We start from the raw sequence: 19966 nt of genomic DNA, 5'->3' as shown, positions 1-19966 counted from the left end.
CAACTAGGCAGAAGAATAAGCTACAGTATTAGGACGAATGCAAATTACCAAAAGGTGCTGGGATGGAGCAACATGTAACAAGTGTCATGAATCCGACTGCACTTACACTAAGCTACATAATTATGCGACGGCAGATGTTATTGACGTGGGTCTGCCATGGTAAAACTACAATGTTCCGAAGATGGACTACTAAAAGCGCATTTTAGATACTTTGCCCTGTGCGTTCTTACTGTGTTGTTTCATGCAGGCTATATAAATGTGGACAACCCGGTGAAAAATATTACTTCATTACCAAGGGTGGAATTGAAATAAAAAAGGAATATAGGCTACCAGTTACAAAATTGAAACGAAATGGTTATAACATTGAGAATGGTTTCTCATGCTCACCCTCCTGTCGACTCATATTTATCGACATGAATCCCAATCAGTATGATTGTATGATTAAATTTAATGCAAGATAGGCATAACATGTTAGGCCTACAAATCTACTACTGTACATATCATCATTCTTAAGTTTCAAACATGTTGACTTAAAAACATCATTTGGCTAAAAATGTCTCGTATCCCTTTTTCTTGAAAGACAGACTTCTGTGTTATGGTTAATATGCTGATTATGCCTATGCATATAATAGCTTAGGAACCACCACACAACTCAGTCACGTTGACCGTTTGTTTTCGTAAACGGCCGAATGGTGCTTCGCTTTAAATGTTGCTGCCGTAAAGAATTGTGGGACGGCATTATCTCCTTTTCTTCGTAAAGGACAGTCCAGTGTGCCCTATGCTAAAGGAGATACGGTAGGAAGTGTTGAAGCACCTTTCCTTAGCATTTAGAGAATTCGAACAGCTCTTACCATGGCTGCCACTTAGATACTTCCGGGTCATTTCACTCAGTTAGGAACCTTCCTAAGCAAAAAAAGACTATTCGGACGCAGCCTGAGTCTCAGAGCACTGCAGGGTGATCAGAGCTTTTCACTGCTTACCTGCATCATGGACCAGCACTGCATGGTTACTGATGGTACACATTACAGAAAGAAAACAGCTCAAATTCATCTGGGTCTGGAAATGCAGCCAGGTGCTGTAGCTCATTGACTCAGAGAAGTCTGATTCCTCCCCTGTGGTCACTCTTCTGTTTGAATCAGACACTCAGGCAAGCTGTGAAAGGGCCCTGGAAGTGCTGGCCAATCAGCTGCACACAGACCTCAGCTGCACAATACTGCCCCCTACTGGATCCCCTCACTCTGCCGCTCTGGTGTGTCCAACAGGAAGAGGGAAGCAGTTCTCACAAGCAGATTGCAGCACTTTGAGTGTGGATAGAAAAAATGGATTCATTATGCAGCTATTTTAATAATCAGGGTGGGGCAACTCTCAAACTGAAATGACGGAGAAACAAAAGCCAGAGTTCAGTGTTGGGGAGAATTCCTGTTCACTGTAGCCTGTGTGTAAAAGTCACCTAAAAGTAACCTTTTATTTGGCAGAGCAGAGAACCAAATCATTAAAAAATAGATTTAAAATAAAATAGATTATTTTAGAGAGACTGTACACTTTATTTCAAACATTTCATGAATTTGAACATTGGATTATAGTCTGGATTCAGGATTGCACTTGGCTGTGCAGATAAAACTGTTCACCTCCCTACGTTAAGATCAATGACAAAGAGGAAACATCAAGTAAACAGAAAATTGTGGAGTGGGGGAGGGGAGGGAAACCTGGAAATAACCAACGCCAGGTGAGGTCACGCTGTGAGATTTTAATCTGCAGAGAAAACCTGTTTTGCCTGTAGTACATACCTACCTGCTGTTTTCTGTAAATCCCTCCCCTGGATCTGGGTATAACTCTCTATTAAGATTTCTAGTTCTATTAGTTGGCATAAGACGTGCTCTAGCTCTGAGACAGAATGGCGTCAGGATCTTCTCCCTTGGAAGAGGAGCTCTCCTGTCCTGTGTGCTCTGAAATATTCAGGGATCCTGTTGTCCTGAGATGCAGTCACAGCTTCTGTAAGGCCTGTCTGCAGCAGCACTGGGAACAGAAGGGATCTCAGGAGTGCCCAGTTTGCAGGAGAAGATCTTCTATGGATCCACCTCACCCTAGCCTGTCTCTGAGGAATACCTGTGAGGCGTTCTTAAAGGAGAGAAGTCAGAGAGCTAAAGCAGGATCTGAAGTGCTCTGCAGTCTGCACAGTGAGAAACTCAAACTCTTCTGTTTGGAGGATCAAATACCCGTCTGTGTTATCTGCCAAACTTCAAAAAAACATGAAAACCACAAAATGCGCCCAGTTCAGGAGGCTGCCGAAGAGTATAAGGTAACTGTCAGACTACGTAATTCACATTTTATCTCATTTTTTATGCTTTGTGAGAATTTTCAGTTTTACACATAGTATCAAATTATGTATGCTTTAATCTTTTCTTTGGTAAATTCATTGGGATTAAGTATTATTGGGATTTCATTAAAGAACAGTATAAAGTCACCATAGTTCTCAGGCATGGCTGCAGTTTGAGTTCCATACTATGTGTCACATGACTGACAGAGAGAGACAAGAGGGCGGGGCAAAGCCAGCGTCAGATGTCATTCAGTGGGGGAACATTCTTAAAATTAGTAGTGCACTGTTTTTTTTACATGGGTCTAGATGGCAGTGTTATATTTGAATTTCTATTGAGCCTGTTTTAAAGTTTATCTCGGACAGCTGACTCTCTAAACCAATATGACACTGGAAAGTATGAATATTGCACCACAGTCAATTTGTACCAACATGTTTCTGTACCGGTGATGTATACAGAAAATAAAGTGGAGAAGATAACATAACTACCGCTAGGCTATTGTCCCCGAAGCAGGAGAAATTTAATAAACACACACAATAATCCCTATATGACTCTTCAGTGGGCGTAAATAACACACTATCAAAACCAGTTTGGCATAATTATTGTACCTCCCAGCACTGTGTAAAGCCTCCACTGCAACATGATTGGCTGGATTCGTGTATTAAAGTTTTCAGTGGGCCACTTTGGGGTAGGATGTAACCAAAGACTAAACAGTTTGAGGGCAAAAGAAATATTTGCACATTCTGTGAAATCACAGGTCCCATTGACTTTGATTGTGAGCCACTGTGAGGCTATTTCACTCAAAATTACATATGTTACTACATTGCTGATTGGTACTATGTTTTCATTTTGTATGTCATGTCTTATGCAGGTAGTGTTGTGAGGTATTGGTTTTGTGACTTTGGCAAACTGTAGATCCTTTCAAATCACGTACTCAAATGTAGGAAAAGTCCACTCCTCTTCTCTAACATACTATCTCAAAGGTAGCTGGTTTGTAACCAGGAATAGCAAAATATCAATTATAGATGCCACGTAATATTTATTTCTCGAAGGCTGCTTAGTGTTTATCAATTTCCTGAAATTTCTGTTTCTGTCTCAGAGCGTTTCTCTTGTTCCCTCCGAACGGCCTCGCATGTCAGATGCTCTTTAGAGCCTGCATGTTTATGAAAGCCATTTGCACACAATGATCTGAATTTCTCAGAAGGGAAACAGAAACTGCATCTGCTTTTACTGTGTATTCCAGTCAGTCTCTCCTGTGCCACCAGTCACTTACAAAAGAGCATTTTCCCACTAAAAAGTAGCTTTGATACTTGTCCTCTTTCACCTGGTTTTTCTTGTACCAAGATCCTCTGGTGGAGTTTGCAGTGGAGGGTCTGGTCCAAATGTAGCGCTGCTAGAACCTGATGTGCTGCTGCTAGCTAGTGAAGCTGGAGGGGAGCTGATGTCATTAGCTGAATTAGCTGGATTGAGCAGCATAGCAAGACCAGCAGTGTCATTTACTTCATTTCAGGTTTATGGCTCCAGACACTGTAGCTTTAGCACGTATCAGTGGTTCTGAGTGTGAATGAGCAGATCCAGTAAGGAGAGGGGGTTGCCAGATCACATGATTTCATACATTTTTAACTCAGGGATTCCATATTTGTAGTACTGGCACAAATTATGGATATGCTGCATTTATAACCAGATTTTTCTGATTAGATGTCAATTAATTATTGTTCAGTGCCTTTTCTATTTTTTATAATTTTCATTCCTGGATTAATTCTTATTTTTAATTGTTTATGGCTGTTCTTATACTGCACTGTGGTCCCTGGGGAAATGTATTTTCTTTGTTTTCTTACACCCATTTGTAATGAGATGAATAACAATAAACAAAACTTTAACAATCTTTTCATTTTAATTAAGTGACTGTAGTTAAAATGATAGCTACAGTCCAGGCACAGATTACGGATCGACTGCATTTATAAACTGATTTTGATACAATATTTTCCAACTTTCCTTTTTACCATAATGAAAGGTGTGTGTAATAAATATACAGCAATATCAACAGACCAAAAATGAAGAAATGATTGGCATTTGTGTAAAATAAATAATCATTACACCTTCCTATAGGTATGATTTAATGTCTACATAATTGAGAACTCTAATGTATTTTACTTGGAAAGTTTATAAACAGCTCAGACACATGTTTTGTTATCCAGTATTTTTCTACATAGAATTATCACATTCATGGTGTGAAAACCATAGTTTTTGGCTTGTATACTTTCTGCTCTTGTGCAGTCTGTGCAGGCAGTGAAGTTTACTGTCAGTCTGTTTCCTCAGTAAAGTGTCATTTATTTCAAGGAGAAACTCAGGACTGCACTGGCTCCACTGCAGGAGAAGCTAAAAGCCTTCAATGCAGTGAAACTAATCTGTGATCAAACAGCAGAGCACATCAAGGTACTGTACTGAGGCCTTTAAATCACAGTGTTGAAAATGCAGCACTGGATTGTGCTGAAATGATGGTGAATAATGTTTATTCCAGAACCAGGCCCAGCACACAGAGAGACAGATAAAGATGGAGTTTGAGAAACTTCAGCAGTTCCTGAAAGATGAAGAGGCAGCCAGGATCACTGCACTGAGGGAGGAAGAGATGCAGAAGAGTCAGATGATGAAGAAGAAGATTGAGAAGATGACAGAAGAGATATCATCCCTTTCAGAACAAATCAGAGCCATAGAACAGGAGCTGGGTGCTGAAGACGTCTCATTCCTGCAGGTAGGTCATGTGTCATAATTACACATGAAACATATTTATCAATTTACTCAAATGGGAATATATTACATTGATACAGTTTTATTAGTCTGAGTATTGTGCATTGTGATAAAAATCTGTTCTTCATTTATTTCAGAGATGTAGAGAAGTAGAGAAACGGTATGTAAACTCTAGCCTTTCTCTCTATTCAATATTTTAAACTCCTCTTCCTTTCTCTCTTCATTTTTAATGTGAGGGGGTAGTTTACAAGTACTGCAGCATTTCACCAATGATGAGTAAAATGGGACCAGATGGAAAAAAGTTATTCTTACATTCACATGAAATTAAACAATGATTATTTTAATATTATGTTAATCATAATGATTAGCATAATTATTATTGTCATACAGATAATAGGTAATTCATGATTGACTATAAATCCCTCCCCCCCCCCCCCCCCCCCATGCCCCTGTTAGTGTGTCCCTCAGTGGGGTTGGGCTGCTGCTTCATATCTGGCAGCCAGTGGGGCGTGTGGCAGAACGCTGGGAGGGATGGAGCCATTTTCTTGTAGAATGAAGATCTGATGTTGTTGCTGATAATCTTTTATGGTAATGAAGCCACACCCACAGCACAAGTGACTCCTGAATATTATTGCAGAGCCCAGTGCACACTGGCGGATCCAGAGAAGGTCTCCGGAGCGCTGATTGATGTGGCCAAGCACCTGGACAATTTGAAGTACAGAGTGTGGGAGAAGATGCTGGGGTCTGTTCAATACAGTGAGTACTGGGGGCAGGGAGCTCTGCATTGTCACTGTACAGGGGGAATCTTCAGCATCCTTTCCACAAGCTGATAAAGCCAGTCAGAGTCATACTGGTCCTGTCTGTGTAAGAGCCCTGGTGTGAAGAGTCTCAGTGATGCTCACAATAAAATTCTGCTTTAGAGTGATACTGTATTCAAGGGGATTGTATTATTGGGTACTTCTCTGTCTCTCTCTTATACACATACTGTATATCTGAGGCTATAATGGTTGTTTTTGTGAAACCCAGTTTATATCATTAGGAGCCCATTGTGTCTGGTGGTTTCCCTTTGTGCAGATCAGTGCTGACGTCTCATTCTCTGACCCCAGTAACAACACTCCTCTCTACACTTTTAAACACTCCTTCACTGGGAGAGTGTTTCCATTCTTCCGTCCTGGTTCTCTGCAGATCTGTCCACTAGGGAATGATACACAAGCTCATGACTCAATACAATACACGATACAGTTCACAACATGATACACTAACAATATTTTTAACAATAAATTATGAGTGTATTGTGTCATCATTTATCCTATCTTACATGTGAATACTTAAAGTGATACCTTTATTTTGGAAATTCCTGTATGTAGTTACATGCTGTGTAGTAGTTTATAATTGGGATATGCTTAAATATGTGTATTATACTGTAGCTCATCAATAACAATAGTCACTAAAAAGGGAAGGAGGTGGTGGGGAAAATCTCTAAGAAAAATGTACCAAAAAACAGTAGTGGCAGCAGTCTGATATTAGCCTCCTGACCATATCTCCAAAACTGAGCAAGTGTACACAATTTAGGGGAAATTATTGAGTCAATAATATTATTGAAGCAACACATGCTTATACAGTTAGTTTCTCATTAAGGAAAATACATACAATAATACATTGTGCAGCCCCTAAGTATTTTGACAGATATTTTTTGTTGTTTTGGCTTGGTACTTCAGCACATTGGATATTGAAATTAGACAATGAATGTGAGGTTAAAGTCCAGACAGTCAGCTATAATGTGAAGGTATACTTCCATACTTGTTGATCTGTGTAGTAATTACAGCTCTTTTTATACAGTACATGATCTCCCTGTTGTGGGGGACCAAAAGTAATTAGAGAGTTGGCTGCTCTGCTGTTTCCTCTTCTGCTTGTTGTTGCATTATTAGTTCATGTACAGGAAGGCGAGGAAAAAGTTCATTTTAGGGGAGGCATTTGCATTTGGAGTCTGTTGCTGTTGTCTCTCAATATGAGAACCAAAGAAGTGCCAATGCCAGTAAGACAGGCCACCGTGAGGCCGAAAAATCTGAATAAATCAGGCATTCCCAAAACACTGAGTGTGTCAAAATCAACTGTTTGATACATTGTTAAAAAGCAAGAATGCACTGGTGAGCTTAGCAATAGCAAACAACCTGGTTGTCCACAGAAGACCACTGTAGTGGATGACAGAAGAATACTTTCAGTTGTGAAGAAAATTTTTTTTCTGCACCCTCCCTCCCCAATTGTTTTTAAAGTTCAATGTCATAAGGCAGCACAAAAAGTATAATGGAAGGCAATTCACCAAAGACAACATTTCTGTTCTGTTTTATAACCTATGATTTCAAGACAAGCTAACATGTTAACATGTTTGTAGTGTGTAAATTACACATATACATGCCTATATTTGTAAAAAGAAGTCTAGTAAAGGTCCATAAAGGGCAATGATAACTAAAACTGGTTTCAGAAGCTAGCTGCACAAATGTATAGTTCTGATTTCAGAAGTTTTGGGAAGTTTTCTGTCAGTGTGAAAGCCTTCTTTAAATTGGGCATACACATCAGACACCAGCATGTTATTCATTGCACCTGGTGTACATTCTTCTGTGTATTTTATGATTATTTAAAAAAAAAAATTTCTATAGGGTCAGCTGATCTGAGGATTGTCCTGTTGGGAAAGAAAGGAGCGGGGAAGAGCAGCACAGGCAACACCATTCTGGGAAAGGAGTTGTTCAACGCTTCATATTTGTCATACTCTGATCCCGTCCGATGTGAGACTGGAACAGCGACTGTTGATGGGAGGAAAATCACAGTGATCAACACACCGAGCTGTTTTTTTATTGGTGAACGGCTACGATCTGACATAACCAGGTACATCACAATGTATTCGCCTGGACTTCATGCCTTTGTCTTAGTGCTGCCTGTGAGGGGGCAGACACAGGTGGAAAAGAGAGTGGTGGAAGACCTTCTGGAAGCATTTGGGGAGGAGGCCCTGAAGTACGCTGTTGTCCTGTTTACCAACGGAGACCGGCTTGAGGACAACGAGACCATCCAGCAGTTTGTGGATAAACGTGACCACCTGAAAACACTTGTCCAAAAGTGTGGAAACCGGTTTCATGTCATCGATAACATATACTGGAATAACCCCACTGAGGGTGACGATGAAGTCAGAAGCAACGTCGTTCAAATCAAAGCGCTGCTGAACACGATTGATCAGATGGTGGAACAGAACGTAGGGGAGTGCTACACCAACGAGATGCTCCAAGCTGTGGAACAAGCCATAGAAGAGGAAATGGCAAAGGTTGAAGCTGTAAGAGTGAAAAAACACTCAACCTGTACCTGTAGCTGAGGTATCAAAGATGGGGATGGGACTGGGGGCCTGCATGCGTATGATACCGGGGTGGAGGGGGGGGGTGGTAATTGGGGCAGAAGCAGCAAAGGTAGCAGAGAGTCAGAGAGAAGCCTCAGAGACCCTCTGGTGAATCTCAGATTGCTGAGTAATCCACCTCCCGGGGGAACTGTGAAGGGGGGGCATAGCCTCGGGAACAACCGGGATGCTGTCAAAACTTCAGCCGACAGCTCGCTCCCCTTTCCACGATTCCCCCCAAAGTTAAGAATGATCCCTCGCCCCAGCTCGCAGTTTCGCCTACGCGTGTGTGTCACACTCACAGTCCTCCAGGAACTCATTAGGATCGACGAAGATGAAGATGAAGGTCGCACACTGGAGCCGCACGCCGTAGCTTTCCTGTCCTCTCGGCCGGCAGGAGCAGGCCCAGCCACGACAGGCCCAGTCCCTGATAATGCTGCAAATCTGAGTCTGTCCGCAGCAAAGTAAGATTCACTGGTGAATACAATGCCAGAATAAAAATTTAAAATAAAAATAGCACTGTCTAAACAAATACATATAAAAACCCCACAATCTGAGAAATTTACAAAATTTAAAATAAAAAAAACGTACCTCATTGTGTTACAGACCAAAGGCACAAATGAGGCTAACTATTGCAAAAATAAATGAATGAATAAATGAATTAATTAGAATTATTAATTGTATTAAAAAGAAAATTCTAAATTAAAAAACCTGTAAAATAAAAACATTATTCAGGATGTGGAGGAAAAAATGATGAATTTTGAAACAGAGCCTTGTAAGATAATTCTGGTAATTATTTTGGTCAATAACCCGTTGCATTTTTGTTTTGTTTGTAAATAATCACACTTGTGTGCAAGAAAAAAAAAGTATTTTAATCTTCCAAATTCCCAACAACTTTCTACACACACTTTAGACCGAATGTTCATAATCAATACATTTAAAAAGCATATAAAATTTCTATCTATTTGGTTTAAGTAATTTTAATGTAAGCCAAAACAATAAACTTATATGTGATGCATATGTATAAATCAAACATGAATTAAACAAATAACTAGATTTCCGCAATTATTATAAATAAATCTAATTTTAAATCAATAATATTAGAATACAAAATAACATATTTGTTTCATAATCTAGAATTAGCCATATATAAACCATCCTCATATTTTTAAACTGATTGAATCTAGTTTGAGAATTAGCAGATCTATATTCATTGTAATTACTCTGAATAAATAAAATAAAACCTCTTCAATATCTGTTATTTAAATATAACCAAGTTGATGTGCTTGCTTAACTCCATTGAATGCCTGGAATCGTTTTTCTGAGTGCATATTGTACTTGATCTTTTTATTCATCTGTCATGGAGGAAACTCCTATTTTTGTGCATCGTAGTGAATGTACTTATGCTTATTATTCACAAAGATCCTGTTATATTTAAACCTACTTACTGCATAATACATTTTTTAAACACAAGAGTTCAGGCATCCTCTCCCAACCACTGTATGGGAGTGGGTAAGGAACTGGACTTGTAACCGAAAGGTGACAGGTTCGATTCCCGGGTAGGACACTACTGTTGTACCCTTAAGCAACGTACTTAACCGAAATTGCTTCAGTATATATCCAGCTGTATAAATGGATACAATGTAAAATGCTATGTAAAAGTTGTGTAAGTCGCTCTGGATAAGAGCGTCTGCTAAATGCCTGTAATGTAATGTAATGAATAACTCATAATGCAGCAAGTGAGCATAAGCTACAATAGAAGCAAACGTAATCATTTCTGCAAACTCCTTTAAATAATGTAAATACTTGTAAATACAAATGACAAATTCATGTTCGGGAAGAAATTGCTTTACTGAATTTCTGTGTCCGGGCTGCAGTCTTTCAGTGAGTGAGATGCACGAAGTCCTGTCTAATTCTGAAGACTGCATAGACAGCACCTTTCCTGTCTTCTGCAGCAAACTGCTAGCATAACTTTTTTTAAAACAGATTTGTCTTTTTTCTTATAGCTGAACAATGAAACGGGTGAACATAAAAATATCGTTTTCAAATTGAGCTGTATGTTCTGTCAATATATGCAAATGTGCATGTTTTATAACTGCCGAGATTTGTGTTCAATGGAATTTATTGAATTACAATAAAAACAATTGGACCGTTTTTCAGTGGTTTCCAAAATATGCACAATACCTCATACACTGCAAGAAGGTTATGGTGCATTAATTTATATTTGAACATTACAGATTGTTAAAGGTAAGAATCATATGCATATTGGCAGTCATCACTGTTTAAAAGAATGAAGTGTTCTCACATGTTATTGTCATAACTTGCTGAAATAGGTGCTCATCCTGAAAAAAAATGTTTTTTTGTTCATTTTTGGACAATATTGTTTTTTTAGAATTGACATCTGTCATCATTTGACCCTGATCCTTTGTCCGGGATATGAAATAAAGGAAAACAGTACCAAGAACCCTCTAGAAACAAATATAATGAACCGAAGTGCATTTAATTCAGAATTCATTGCTCACCCTGGGAATTGCCTCTTCCGGCTGTTATTTCAACAGCTTGGGATGCTGGGGAATTCTTCAGGAACACGTACAGCATCGTTCTCACCCCAGGCCTAGTGTCAGGGAAAATGGGCTTATTTTGTTTATTTATTTAGGGGCGACATAGCTCAGGAGGTAAGAGCGGTTGTCTGGCGGTCGGAGGGTTGCCGGTTCGATCCCTGGGCGTGTCGAAGTGTCCCTGAGCAGGACACCTAGCCCCTAATTGCTCCCAATGAGCTGATTGGTACCTTGCATGGCAGCCTTTCATCGTTGGTGTGTGAGTGTGTGTGTGAATGGATGAATGAGAGGCATCAATTGTAAAGCGCTTTGGATAAAAGCGCTATATAAATGCAGTCCATTTACCACCTGTATATGAGCGAGAGAGAGTTGACACTGTACTTCATGTAATTTGGAAAGCTTTGGCAACACATACACTGAAATATGTCATGCCAATAAAGCAGTTTGAATTAAATTGAGAGATTGCTGACTGGGAGAGAGAGAGTACAGAAGATGAGAGATTGCTGACTGGTGGAGAGAGCACACGCACCTGGGCTGTGTTAGCTAATCAGCCCAGGTGCCTGACTGGTGGAGAGAGCACACGCACCTGGGCTGTGTTAGCTAATCAGCCCAGGTGCCTGACTGGTGGGGAGAGCACACGCACCTGGGCTGTGTTAGCTAATCAGCCCAGGTGCCTGACTGGTGGGGAGAGCACACGCACCTGGGCTGTGTTAACTAATCAGCCCAGGTGCCTGACTGGTGGGGAGAGCACACGCACCTGGGCTGTGTTAGCTAATCAGCCCAGGTGCTTACAGGTGTGTTCTTCTTCACGGTACAGGGCTGCGACCGGGAGCTCACACCGAGAGAGCAAGTTTTTGAGTTTTGCTTTTCTGCACACTAAAAGGAAAAAGAAAGTTTCTGGTCGATACTACACCTACTCCCCATTGGTTCAGTTCATATTTCTTTTGAATAAATGGCCAAATACTCAGCCAATCACAACCAACCAAACATGAGCCAGGAGCAGGAGAGTGTTAAACCGCACACCTGCAAAAATAAGAAGTGAAAATGGAAGACGTCAGGGCCGTTTCTATTCATTGTGGGTGAACAGGAGGCAGCTGAAGTCAGGGTTAGTGAAAGCTCACCCTGTTGTCGCAGGTACAGGGACACACCACCCTACGCAGATGGGGTCTTACCCGTGGGCCGATTTCGACTGGAACGGCCCCGTTCCTCTTCACACAAGGCGCGGTTTCTACGGCATCCGATGTGTTCACAAACCACTCGTTTTTTTACATTTTTAAAAAATATTTCCTGAAATGCTTTGACCATCCAACACCACAAAAATAAATAATTCTGTGCTTGTTTTGAGATATTTCCAGGCATTTTAAACGTAGGAATCAACTATATTTATATTACAACAGCACATAATCAAATTTTCGAATGGTCCCATCTTGACAAATGCGCCATTCAGAGTTTATGGTTGCGATACCCGTCTGCCTTGTCTGTCAGTCTTCAAAAAAACATGAAAACCACAAAATGCGACCAGTTCAGGAGGCTGCAGAAGAGTATAAGGTAATTGTGACTGGTGTTGTCCCGCAGGCGACGTGATCGTGAGCGTGAATGAGACGTGCGTGCTGGGTCACACGCACGCCCAGGTGGTGAAGATCTTCCAGTCCATCCGCACTGGATCCACGGTGGACCTGGAGCTGTGCAGGGGTTACCCCTTACCCTTTGACCCCAACGACCCCAACACCAGCCTGATGACCTCGGTGGCTGTCACGGCGCCGCCCGTCGTCGCCCGGCCCGAGCTCATCGCCGTCCGCCTGGAGAAGGGCGACCAAGGCTTCGGGTTCTCCGTCGCCGCCGGCCCCGCAGGGGGTGGGCAACGGGTCAAGCGGATCGTGGACCACCCCCGCTGCCGGGGCCTGAAGGACGGGGACGTCCTGGTGGAGGTCAACGGGAGGAACGTGCAGAGCATGACCCACGACCAGGTGGTGGCGCTGCTGAGCCAGTGTGCCAAAGGAAGCGAGGTCACCATGCTGGTGCAGAGAGGGGAGCTCTGAAGTGCTGAACGAGGAAGTGGACGGGTCGCACAGGAAGTGACTTCGCAAACGCTGGCGCACAGAAGTGAATGCTGATTTGCTGAACAAAGGGTCACAGGGACTGAGGTCACTGTGGTAGTGCACCAAGGTGAGCAGCGCACCAGAAACAGGGATAGAATAAGACTGCAGTCTCAACAGAATCTCCAGATACTGTTAATGGCCACTTCTGTCACAGCCCATATAAAGTCTCCATCGATCCTGTGTTTATACCGTAAGCTTTTGCAGACCGTCTGTAGTTTCGTTTTGCTCACTGGTTTTTATTTGAAAACGGTGCATCATTTCAAAATAAATAAATTAAATACCAGCTAACCTTTCAGATTCTGGGTTTGATATCTGCAATGGATTAGATTTCAGTTTCCATACTAAATAGTACAACCGATTTCTAGACACTTTCAGGAGGCCAATGTCTCCCCAAGACTTTGTCTGTATTTATGTAATTCTGAAAACACTATAATTCCATCCATTGTGATGTCACGTTGGTAAACTGCGCCGTCTGGTTCTGGCGTTTTCTGTTGTATTTTGCATATGGACTGGCCTGATTATGAAGACCTGCTGTAACAGTAGATTTTCAAACGGATGTGAATGCCTACAGCCTACCTTAAGTCATCATGCACTGTAAATTAGCTAACTAATTATTTCATAGCTGGTATTGGATTTATTGTGAAAGTATTTAAGACATATTAATAAATTTATTTTAAATTAGGAGATTTGACGTTTAAGTTTTAACGCTTCGTAATTTCATATTTTATTGACTCTAAATCTTCACTATCAGCTTGCTAGAATTGTACCCTCAACTGGATGTTTATACAGTACATATCTGCCATCTGGTTTGATGAAATACGGGTGGGTAGGCTGCGTTTCGAAATAAACTCTGCGCCAAACTAAAGTGACCAAAACCTTTTCCGGAGCCTCTAAGACGTTTGCGCGATGCCTGTGCCACTGCAGATTCTGCTGCAAAACTGTCCACGTTCGTTTGAAATAAGCAGCGTCCATTTTCTAGGGTACAAGGAATAGAAAAAACTGTTTCGACCAACCCAATCGTGCCATCGTGCGAGGAAGGCGTGATTTGTCTTGATTTAAACCAGTTAGGACATAGCTTTTTCCACCCCAATGCTGAAATTTACATTGGCAAGTGAGCCGCTTTAAGAAGTGGCTTTCTGTGTATTGTTTTTGTAAGTGTTAATATTTTCTTCTTTGTGTGATTTGTCTGGGATTTGCTCGGCCAAAGATAAAAAGTACAAGAGGTGTCGACTGTCCAGCGCAGCAGCAAACGTTTCAGTCACGTGCTTTCATCAGTGCTCTAGACCACCTGTTCTAAAGCACAACTTTTGAGTTCAACAAGCTTTGAGTCAGGATATTATAAAGAGGAATTGACTGTGTACGCAAACTCTGGATCTTTGTTTGAATCATGTTTCTAAGGGAGGGCGTGTGCTTGTCATTAGCTGGAGAATAAGATTCCATTTGGATTAACACAGGCATGGACTGTGCCTATATTCTACCGGGCAAATGCCCGGTGGGCCGACCTACTTTTGGGCCAGTGGGCCTTTGGTTCATACTGACACTGACCTGGCCCAATTTCAGTGGCCCATTGGTTCGTTTTCTATACTGACACTGGGCTGGCCCAATCACATGTCTAGACCCCACCCCTCGCCTCCGTTTCTGCCCTTGAGACTCGAGTCGACATCACCTCAGCCTCGTAGTCGGTGCGGTGTGCGATGTAGAAAGGAAAGCGTAAAAGTGGTGCTGAGAAATTGCGGGAGAAAAAAATAAGAAAGCTGGCGGAGGATGCCTCAAAATGTGTCAAAATAAAATAAAAAATGTTTGCTGGAACGACTGTGGGGGCTCCTGTAGTACCTGCTACTGGCCGTCAGCACCAGCAACAGGTGTTTAAAATCAGAGATGTGACGGTCCAAGATGAGGCAGACAGCGAGACAGCTCTGATAGTGAGTTCTGAGCAGGATGAACCCGAAAGGGAAGACGAGGGACAGTCACAAAATGAGCAGGATAGTGAAGCTGAAGTGGTAAGCAGCAGCATGTGGTTAGTCTGTCACTGTAAAGCAAAACTATAAGCTATTAATGACGTTAGCATTGTTTGGCCGCAAGCTAGCGTTATCATTATCAATGTTTGGGAGACACCATGGCTAACTATGCACTGTCGTTAGCTTAGCTCTCTTGTGTTTTCCTTGATGAGCTAAAAATATTGTACTGTGGTTCTTCTGCCTCTGATAGTACATTGCCTGAAACACATTTAATTTCCCTCTGCAGATCAGTCTGGTCACTCAGGCTATTAAACGGATTTCTCTCGTCCTGAGATATCAGATCAAAAATGCTTTTGGGCTTTTTCTTTTCTTTGAATATTTTAACAGAATGAACAATAACACCTTGTATTCTCAAATTCTTATGGCAAAAACGGAAACACTCGGGACACATCACTACTACACTATCAGAGGTGTGAGCGGAGGAGCGAGAGAGAGGTGCATGTCGAGACTAGTCAGCGCGAGCGAGGTAGTCTACGAATGAGGAGGCAGGAGAAGTAGCTAAGTTTGCAAGGAAATAATAAATAAATGTATGGAATAGGGCTGCACGATTCGTTGTAAAAAAAATCACGGTCACACATCAATGCGATCTCATTTCTAAATGACGACGATTCTGATGCATTTGCGTTAAATGGAGAAAACGAAACCGAGTGAAAGCGAAGTTGCCTTAGCATTTAGCATGTTCCATTCTACGTTGTCTACTGTAGAGAGTCTGTATTGTATTTGTTTTATTTAAGACCTTTATTCTTTGCCTTTGAATGGCAATCAATGTACAGTGAATGTGTTTTGTATTACATAAAATTGTATTAAATCATTTGAATTATTCATACAACATCTAGCAGAGTTTTTCTTTAATAATTACTTATTGAGTATGGGTATTGTTTACTCCACAGCCACCTCTGATCACCAGGATCAGGAGTGAGTGAGTACACTGCTCCACTTGCATTGGTATACTTGACTTGTCCCTGTAGGGGGTTTGGCAAATGGTTAGATATGCATCATATACATATTGAACGGTCTGCGTGGATGTTTTTCTGATGGGCGGTGTCCGACCGATTGCGGTGGGCCGGTCTGAGCCAAAAATGGCAGGGCCTATTTTTTGACCCAGTCCAGCCCTGGATTAAAACATCAGAGAGCTGACTGAACCAGTAAGAACCGGGCTGGTGTAAAACTGCTGGCAGATCAGCCAATCAAACCTCAGTGGTACAATGCTGCCCCCTGCAGGAAGTGCTGTCTCTGATAATCAGGCGTACATAACAGGAAGAGGGAAGTGCAGTTTCTCACAGATGGAAGCTTTAGTTACATCGGGGACCTTTTAATACGATTTCAATCTGTATTTTCCAGAAATACAGGATTTTCTGATAACATAGACAGAGAAAAAATACCAAGACGAAGAGAGATTTGAGTCTAATTTTAAAGACAGTCCTTAGCTTCAGTTTGTTGTGACAGCAGAAAGTAAAAGTGAAACTAAACTACAAATTTAGCAGAAGCCATTACTGAGCTCAGAACAGACTGAGACAGAATGGGCGCTGAACCTTCTTACACGATCGAAGCGGTCATCCTTTTTTCCTGCCCTGGACACCCCAGCGGTCATGTTCTCCTGAGTTGCAGTCACAGCTTCTGTAAGGCCTGTCTGTGGCACTACTGGGAAAAGAAGGGATCTCGGGAGTGCCCACGTTGCAGGAGAAGATCTTCTATGGATCTACCTCGCCCTAACTTCTGAGGAATACCCGTGAGGCATTGTATAAGGTAATTGTCAGATAACATATTACACATTTTACCTCATTTTTATGGCATGTAAGAATTTTCAGTTTACACATAATATCAAATAACAAATTGTGTATGCTTTCTTTTCCTTTTGTAAATTAATTGGGAATAAAAATTATTAGGATTTCAAAAAAGAACAGTATGAAGTGACCTTAGTTCTCAGGCAATGGCTGCAGTTTGAGCTCCATGCTCTGTGTCACATGACTAACGTAGAGAGACAAGAGGGCGGGGCAAAGCCAGGGTCAGAGGTCAATCAGTGGAGGAACTTTTTTCACTAGGAGGACACAGATTTTTTCATGGGTCTAGATAACTGATATATGAAGGTCTAAAATATCAATTATAAATACCATGCACTATCTATTTCTAGAAGGATGCTCTGTGTTAATTAATTACTGGAAATATCTGTGTCTGTCTCAGAGCGTTTCTCTTTGTTCCCTCCGAACGGCCTCGCATGCTTCCAGCTGCAATGCCCCTTCATTTTAAAGGTTGAATCAGCATTTGCACACAATTTGAATTTCCCACAAGGGAAACATAAACTGCATCTGCTTTTACTGTGTATTCCAGTCAGTCTCTCCTGTGCCACCAGTCACTTACAAAAGAGCATTTTCCCACTAATAAATGTGGCTTAGATACTTGTCCTCTTTGACCTGGTCAGGCTTTTCTCTACCATAATCCTCTGTTGGAGTTTGCAGTGGAGGGTCTGGTCCAAATGTAGTGCTGCTGGAACCTGATGTGCTACTGCTAGCTAGTGAAGCTGGAGGGTAGCTGATGTCATTAGCTGAATTAGCTGGATCGAGTAGCATAGCAAGACCAGCAGTATCACTGACTTCATTTGAGGTTGTAGATCCAGACGCTGTAGCTTTTGCACGTATCGGTGGTTCTGAGTGTGAATGGGTAGATCCAATAAATTCTGAACTCTGTCCTGTTGTGGATGGGGCAGGTAGAGCTTTGAGCCATTTTCTAACATCCATTTTGTAAAGTAAACGCTGCCAACTCCCGAATGAACCCTTAAACAGACAAGGTCTGTGAAATGAGAAGGGGAACGGGTTGCCAGATCAGGATTTAATGTATTTTTAACTTTTAATTTGAATCCATGTTTTTATGCAGTTTAAACCTAATGATTTCATGCATATTTACAGGAATGATGATTAATTTTCCATTAAATATTGCTCAGTGCCTTTTTTCTTTGTTATAATTTTCATTCCTGGATTAATTCTTATTTTTAATTGTTTATGGCTGTTCTTATACTGCACTGTGGTCCCTGGGCTAATGTATTTTGTTCTACTTCTTGCACCCATCTGTAATGAGATGAATAACAATAAATAAAACTTTCACAATCTTTTCATTTCAATTAAGTGATTGTAATTAAAATGATAGATACAGTCCTGGCACAGATTATGGATAGACTACATTTATAAAATGATTTTGACAATTAATGCAATATTGTGGGACTACTTCTCTTTTTGGCACAATAAATGTTGTGTGTAATAAATGTAATATCAACATAGAACAAAAATTAAGAAATGATTCGCATTTATGTAAAACAGATGATAATTACACGTTTCTATATGTATTACTTAATTCCTGCATAATTGAGCATTCTAATGTATCCTACTTGTAAATTTTATAACCAGCTCAAACACATGTTTAGTTGCCAGTATTTCTTTACATAAAATTATCACATTCATGAAGTGAAAACCATAGTTTTTGGCCTGTATACTTTGTGCTCTTGTGCTGTCTATGTAGGCAGAGAAGTTTACTATCAGTCTGTGTCCTCAGTAACGTGTGGTCATTTATTTCCAGGAGAAACTCAGGACTGCACTGGCTCCACTGCGGGAGAAGCTTAAAGCCTTTAATGCAGTGAAATTAGACTGTGATAAAACAGCAGAGCACATCAAGGTACTGTACTGAAGCCTTTAAATCATGATACTGAAAATGCAGCGCTGGATTGTGCTGAAATGGTGAATAATGTTTATTCCAGAGCCAGGCCCAGCACACAGAGAGACAGATAAAGATGGAGTTTGAGAAACTTCAACAGGTCCTAAAATATGAAGAGGCAGCTAGGATTGCTGCACTGAGGGAGGAAGAGAAGCAGAAGAGTCAGCTGATGATTGAGAAGATGACAGAAGAGATATCATCCCTTTCAGAACAAATCAGAGCCATAGAACAGGAGCTGGGAGCTGAAGACGTCTCATTCCTGCATGTAAGTCGTGTCATAATCACACATAACACATGTTTATCAATATACACTCTTTGGCAAGAATAAAAATGGGCCAAGCCCAAAAGGGCAAAATATTAAGCTTTTAATGGTCTTAACAACCACTCATTGACAGGAAATGCTGTCAGATAATCAGATGTGTCTTACAGGAAGAGCGAAGTAAAGTTTCTCACAGGTCAAGCTTTAGTTACATCGTGGACCATTTAAAATGATTCTAATGTATGTTTTCCAGAAATTAATGAATTTCAGAAAAAAATGTATTGGAGGGAAAAACGATGCAAGACTGAGAAGAAGAACAGAGATTTGAGAGGAGGTTGAAGAGGCTGTTTTGCCTTCCATTTGCATAACTGCAGTAAGTGAAACTGAAGCTTAAGCTACTGGATTTAGCAGAAATCATTCCTGAGTTCAGATCAGACTGAGACAGAATGGCGTCAGGATCGTCTCTCCTGGAAGAGGAGCTCTCCTGTCCTATGTGCTCTGAAATCTTCAGGGATCCTGTTGTCCTGAGTTGCAGTCACAGCTTCTGTAAGGCCTGTTTGCAGAAATACTGGGAACATAAGGGATCTCAGGAGTGCCCAGTTTGCAGGAAAAGATTTTCTAAGGAAACACCTACCTGTAGTCTCTCTTTGAGGAATACCTGTGAAGCGTTCTTAAAGGAGAGAAGTCAGAGAGCTAAAGCAGGATCTGAAGTGCTCTGCAGTCTGCACAGTGAGAAACTCAAGCTCTTCTGTTTGGTGGATCAAATACCCGTCTGTGTTATCTGCCAAACTTCAAAAAAACATGAAAACCACAAAATGCGACCAGCTCAGGAGGCTGCAGAAGAGTATAAGGTAAGTGTCAGATAACATATTTCACATTTTACCTCAT

At 41.2% G+C, this 19966-nt stretch overlaps 1 protein-coding gene and 1 long non-coding RNA gene across 2 annotated transcripts; both read left to right on the top strand.

The window, feature by feature from the left end:
* The first annotated feature begins 1882 nt into the window (after nt 1-1882).
* Nucleotides 1883-8815, top strand: LOC135247051 (E3 ubiquitin-protein ligase TRIM35-like). The gene is made up of 7 exons (XM_064320352.1): nt 1883-2299; nt 4656-4751; nt 4837-5067; nt 5201-5223; nt 5701-5819; nt 7991-8385; nt 8747-8815. The coding sequence occupies exons 1-7, from the start codon at nt 1895-1897 to the stop codon at nt 8813-8815; spliced, it is 1338 nt and encodes a 445-aa protein (XP_064176422.1). The 5' UTR covers nt 1883-1894.
* A 3646-nt stretch (nt 8816-12461) lies between these two features.
* On the top strand, nt 12462-19076 carry LOC135247053 (uncharacterized). The gene is made up of 3 exons (XR_010328076.1): nt 12462-12548; nt 18685-18780; nt 18863-19076. It is a non-coding gene; the product is annotated as an uncharacterized LOC135247053 (long non-coding RNA).
* Nucleotides 19077-19966: the final 890 nt, after the last annotated feature.

This window comes from Anguilla rostrata, unplaced genomic scaffold (genome assembly GCF_018555375.3).
Source record: "Anguilla rostrata isolate EN2019 unplaced genomic scaffold, ASM1855537v3 scaf1057, whole genome shotgun sequence".
Classification (NCBI taxonomy): domain Eukaryota; kingdom Metazoa; phylum Chordata; class Actinopteri; order Anguilliformes; family Anguillidae; genus Anguilla; species Anguilla rostrata.
The sequence above is the reverse complement of the archived record's forward strand: the minus strand, read 5'-3'. Positions and strand labels throughout refer to the sequence as shown.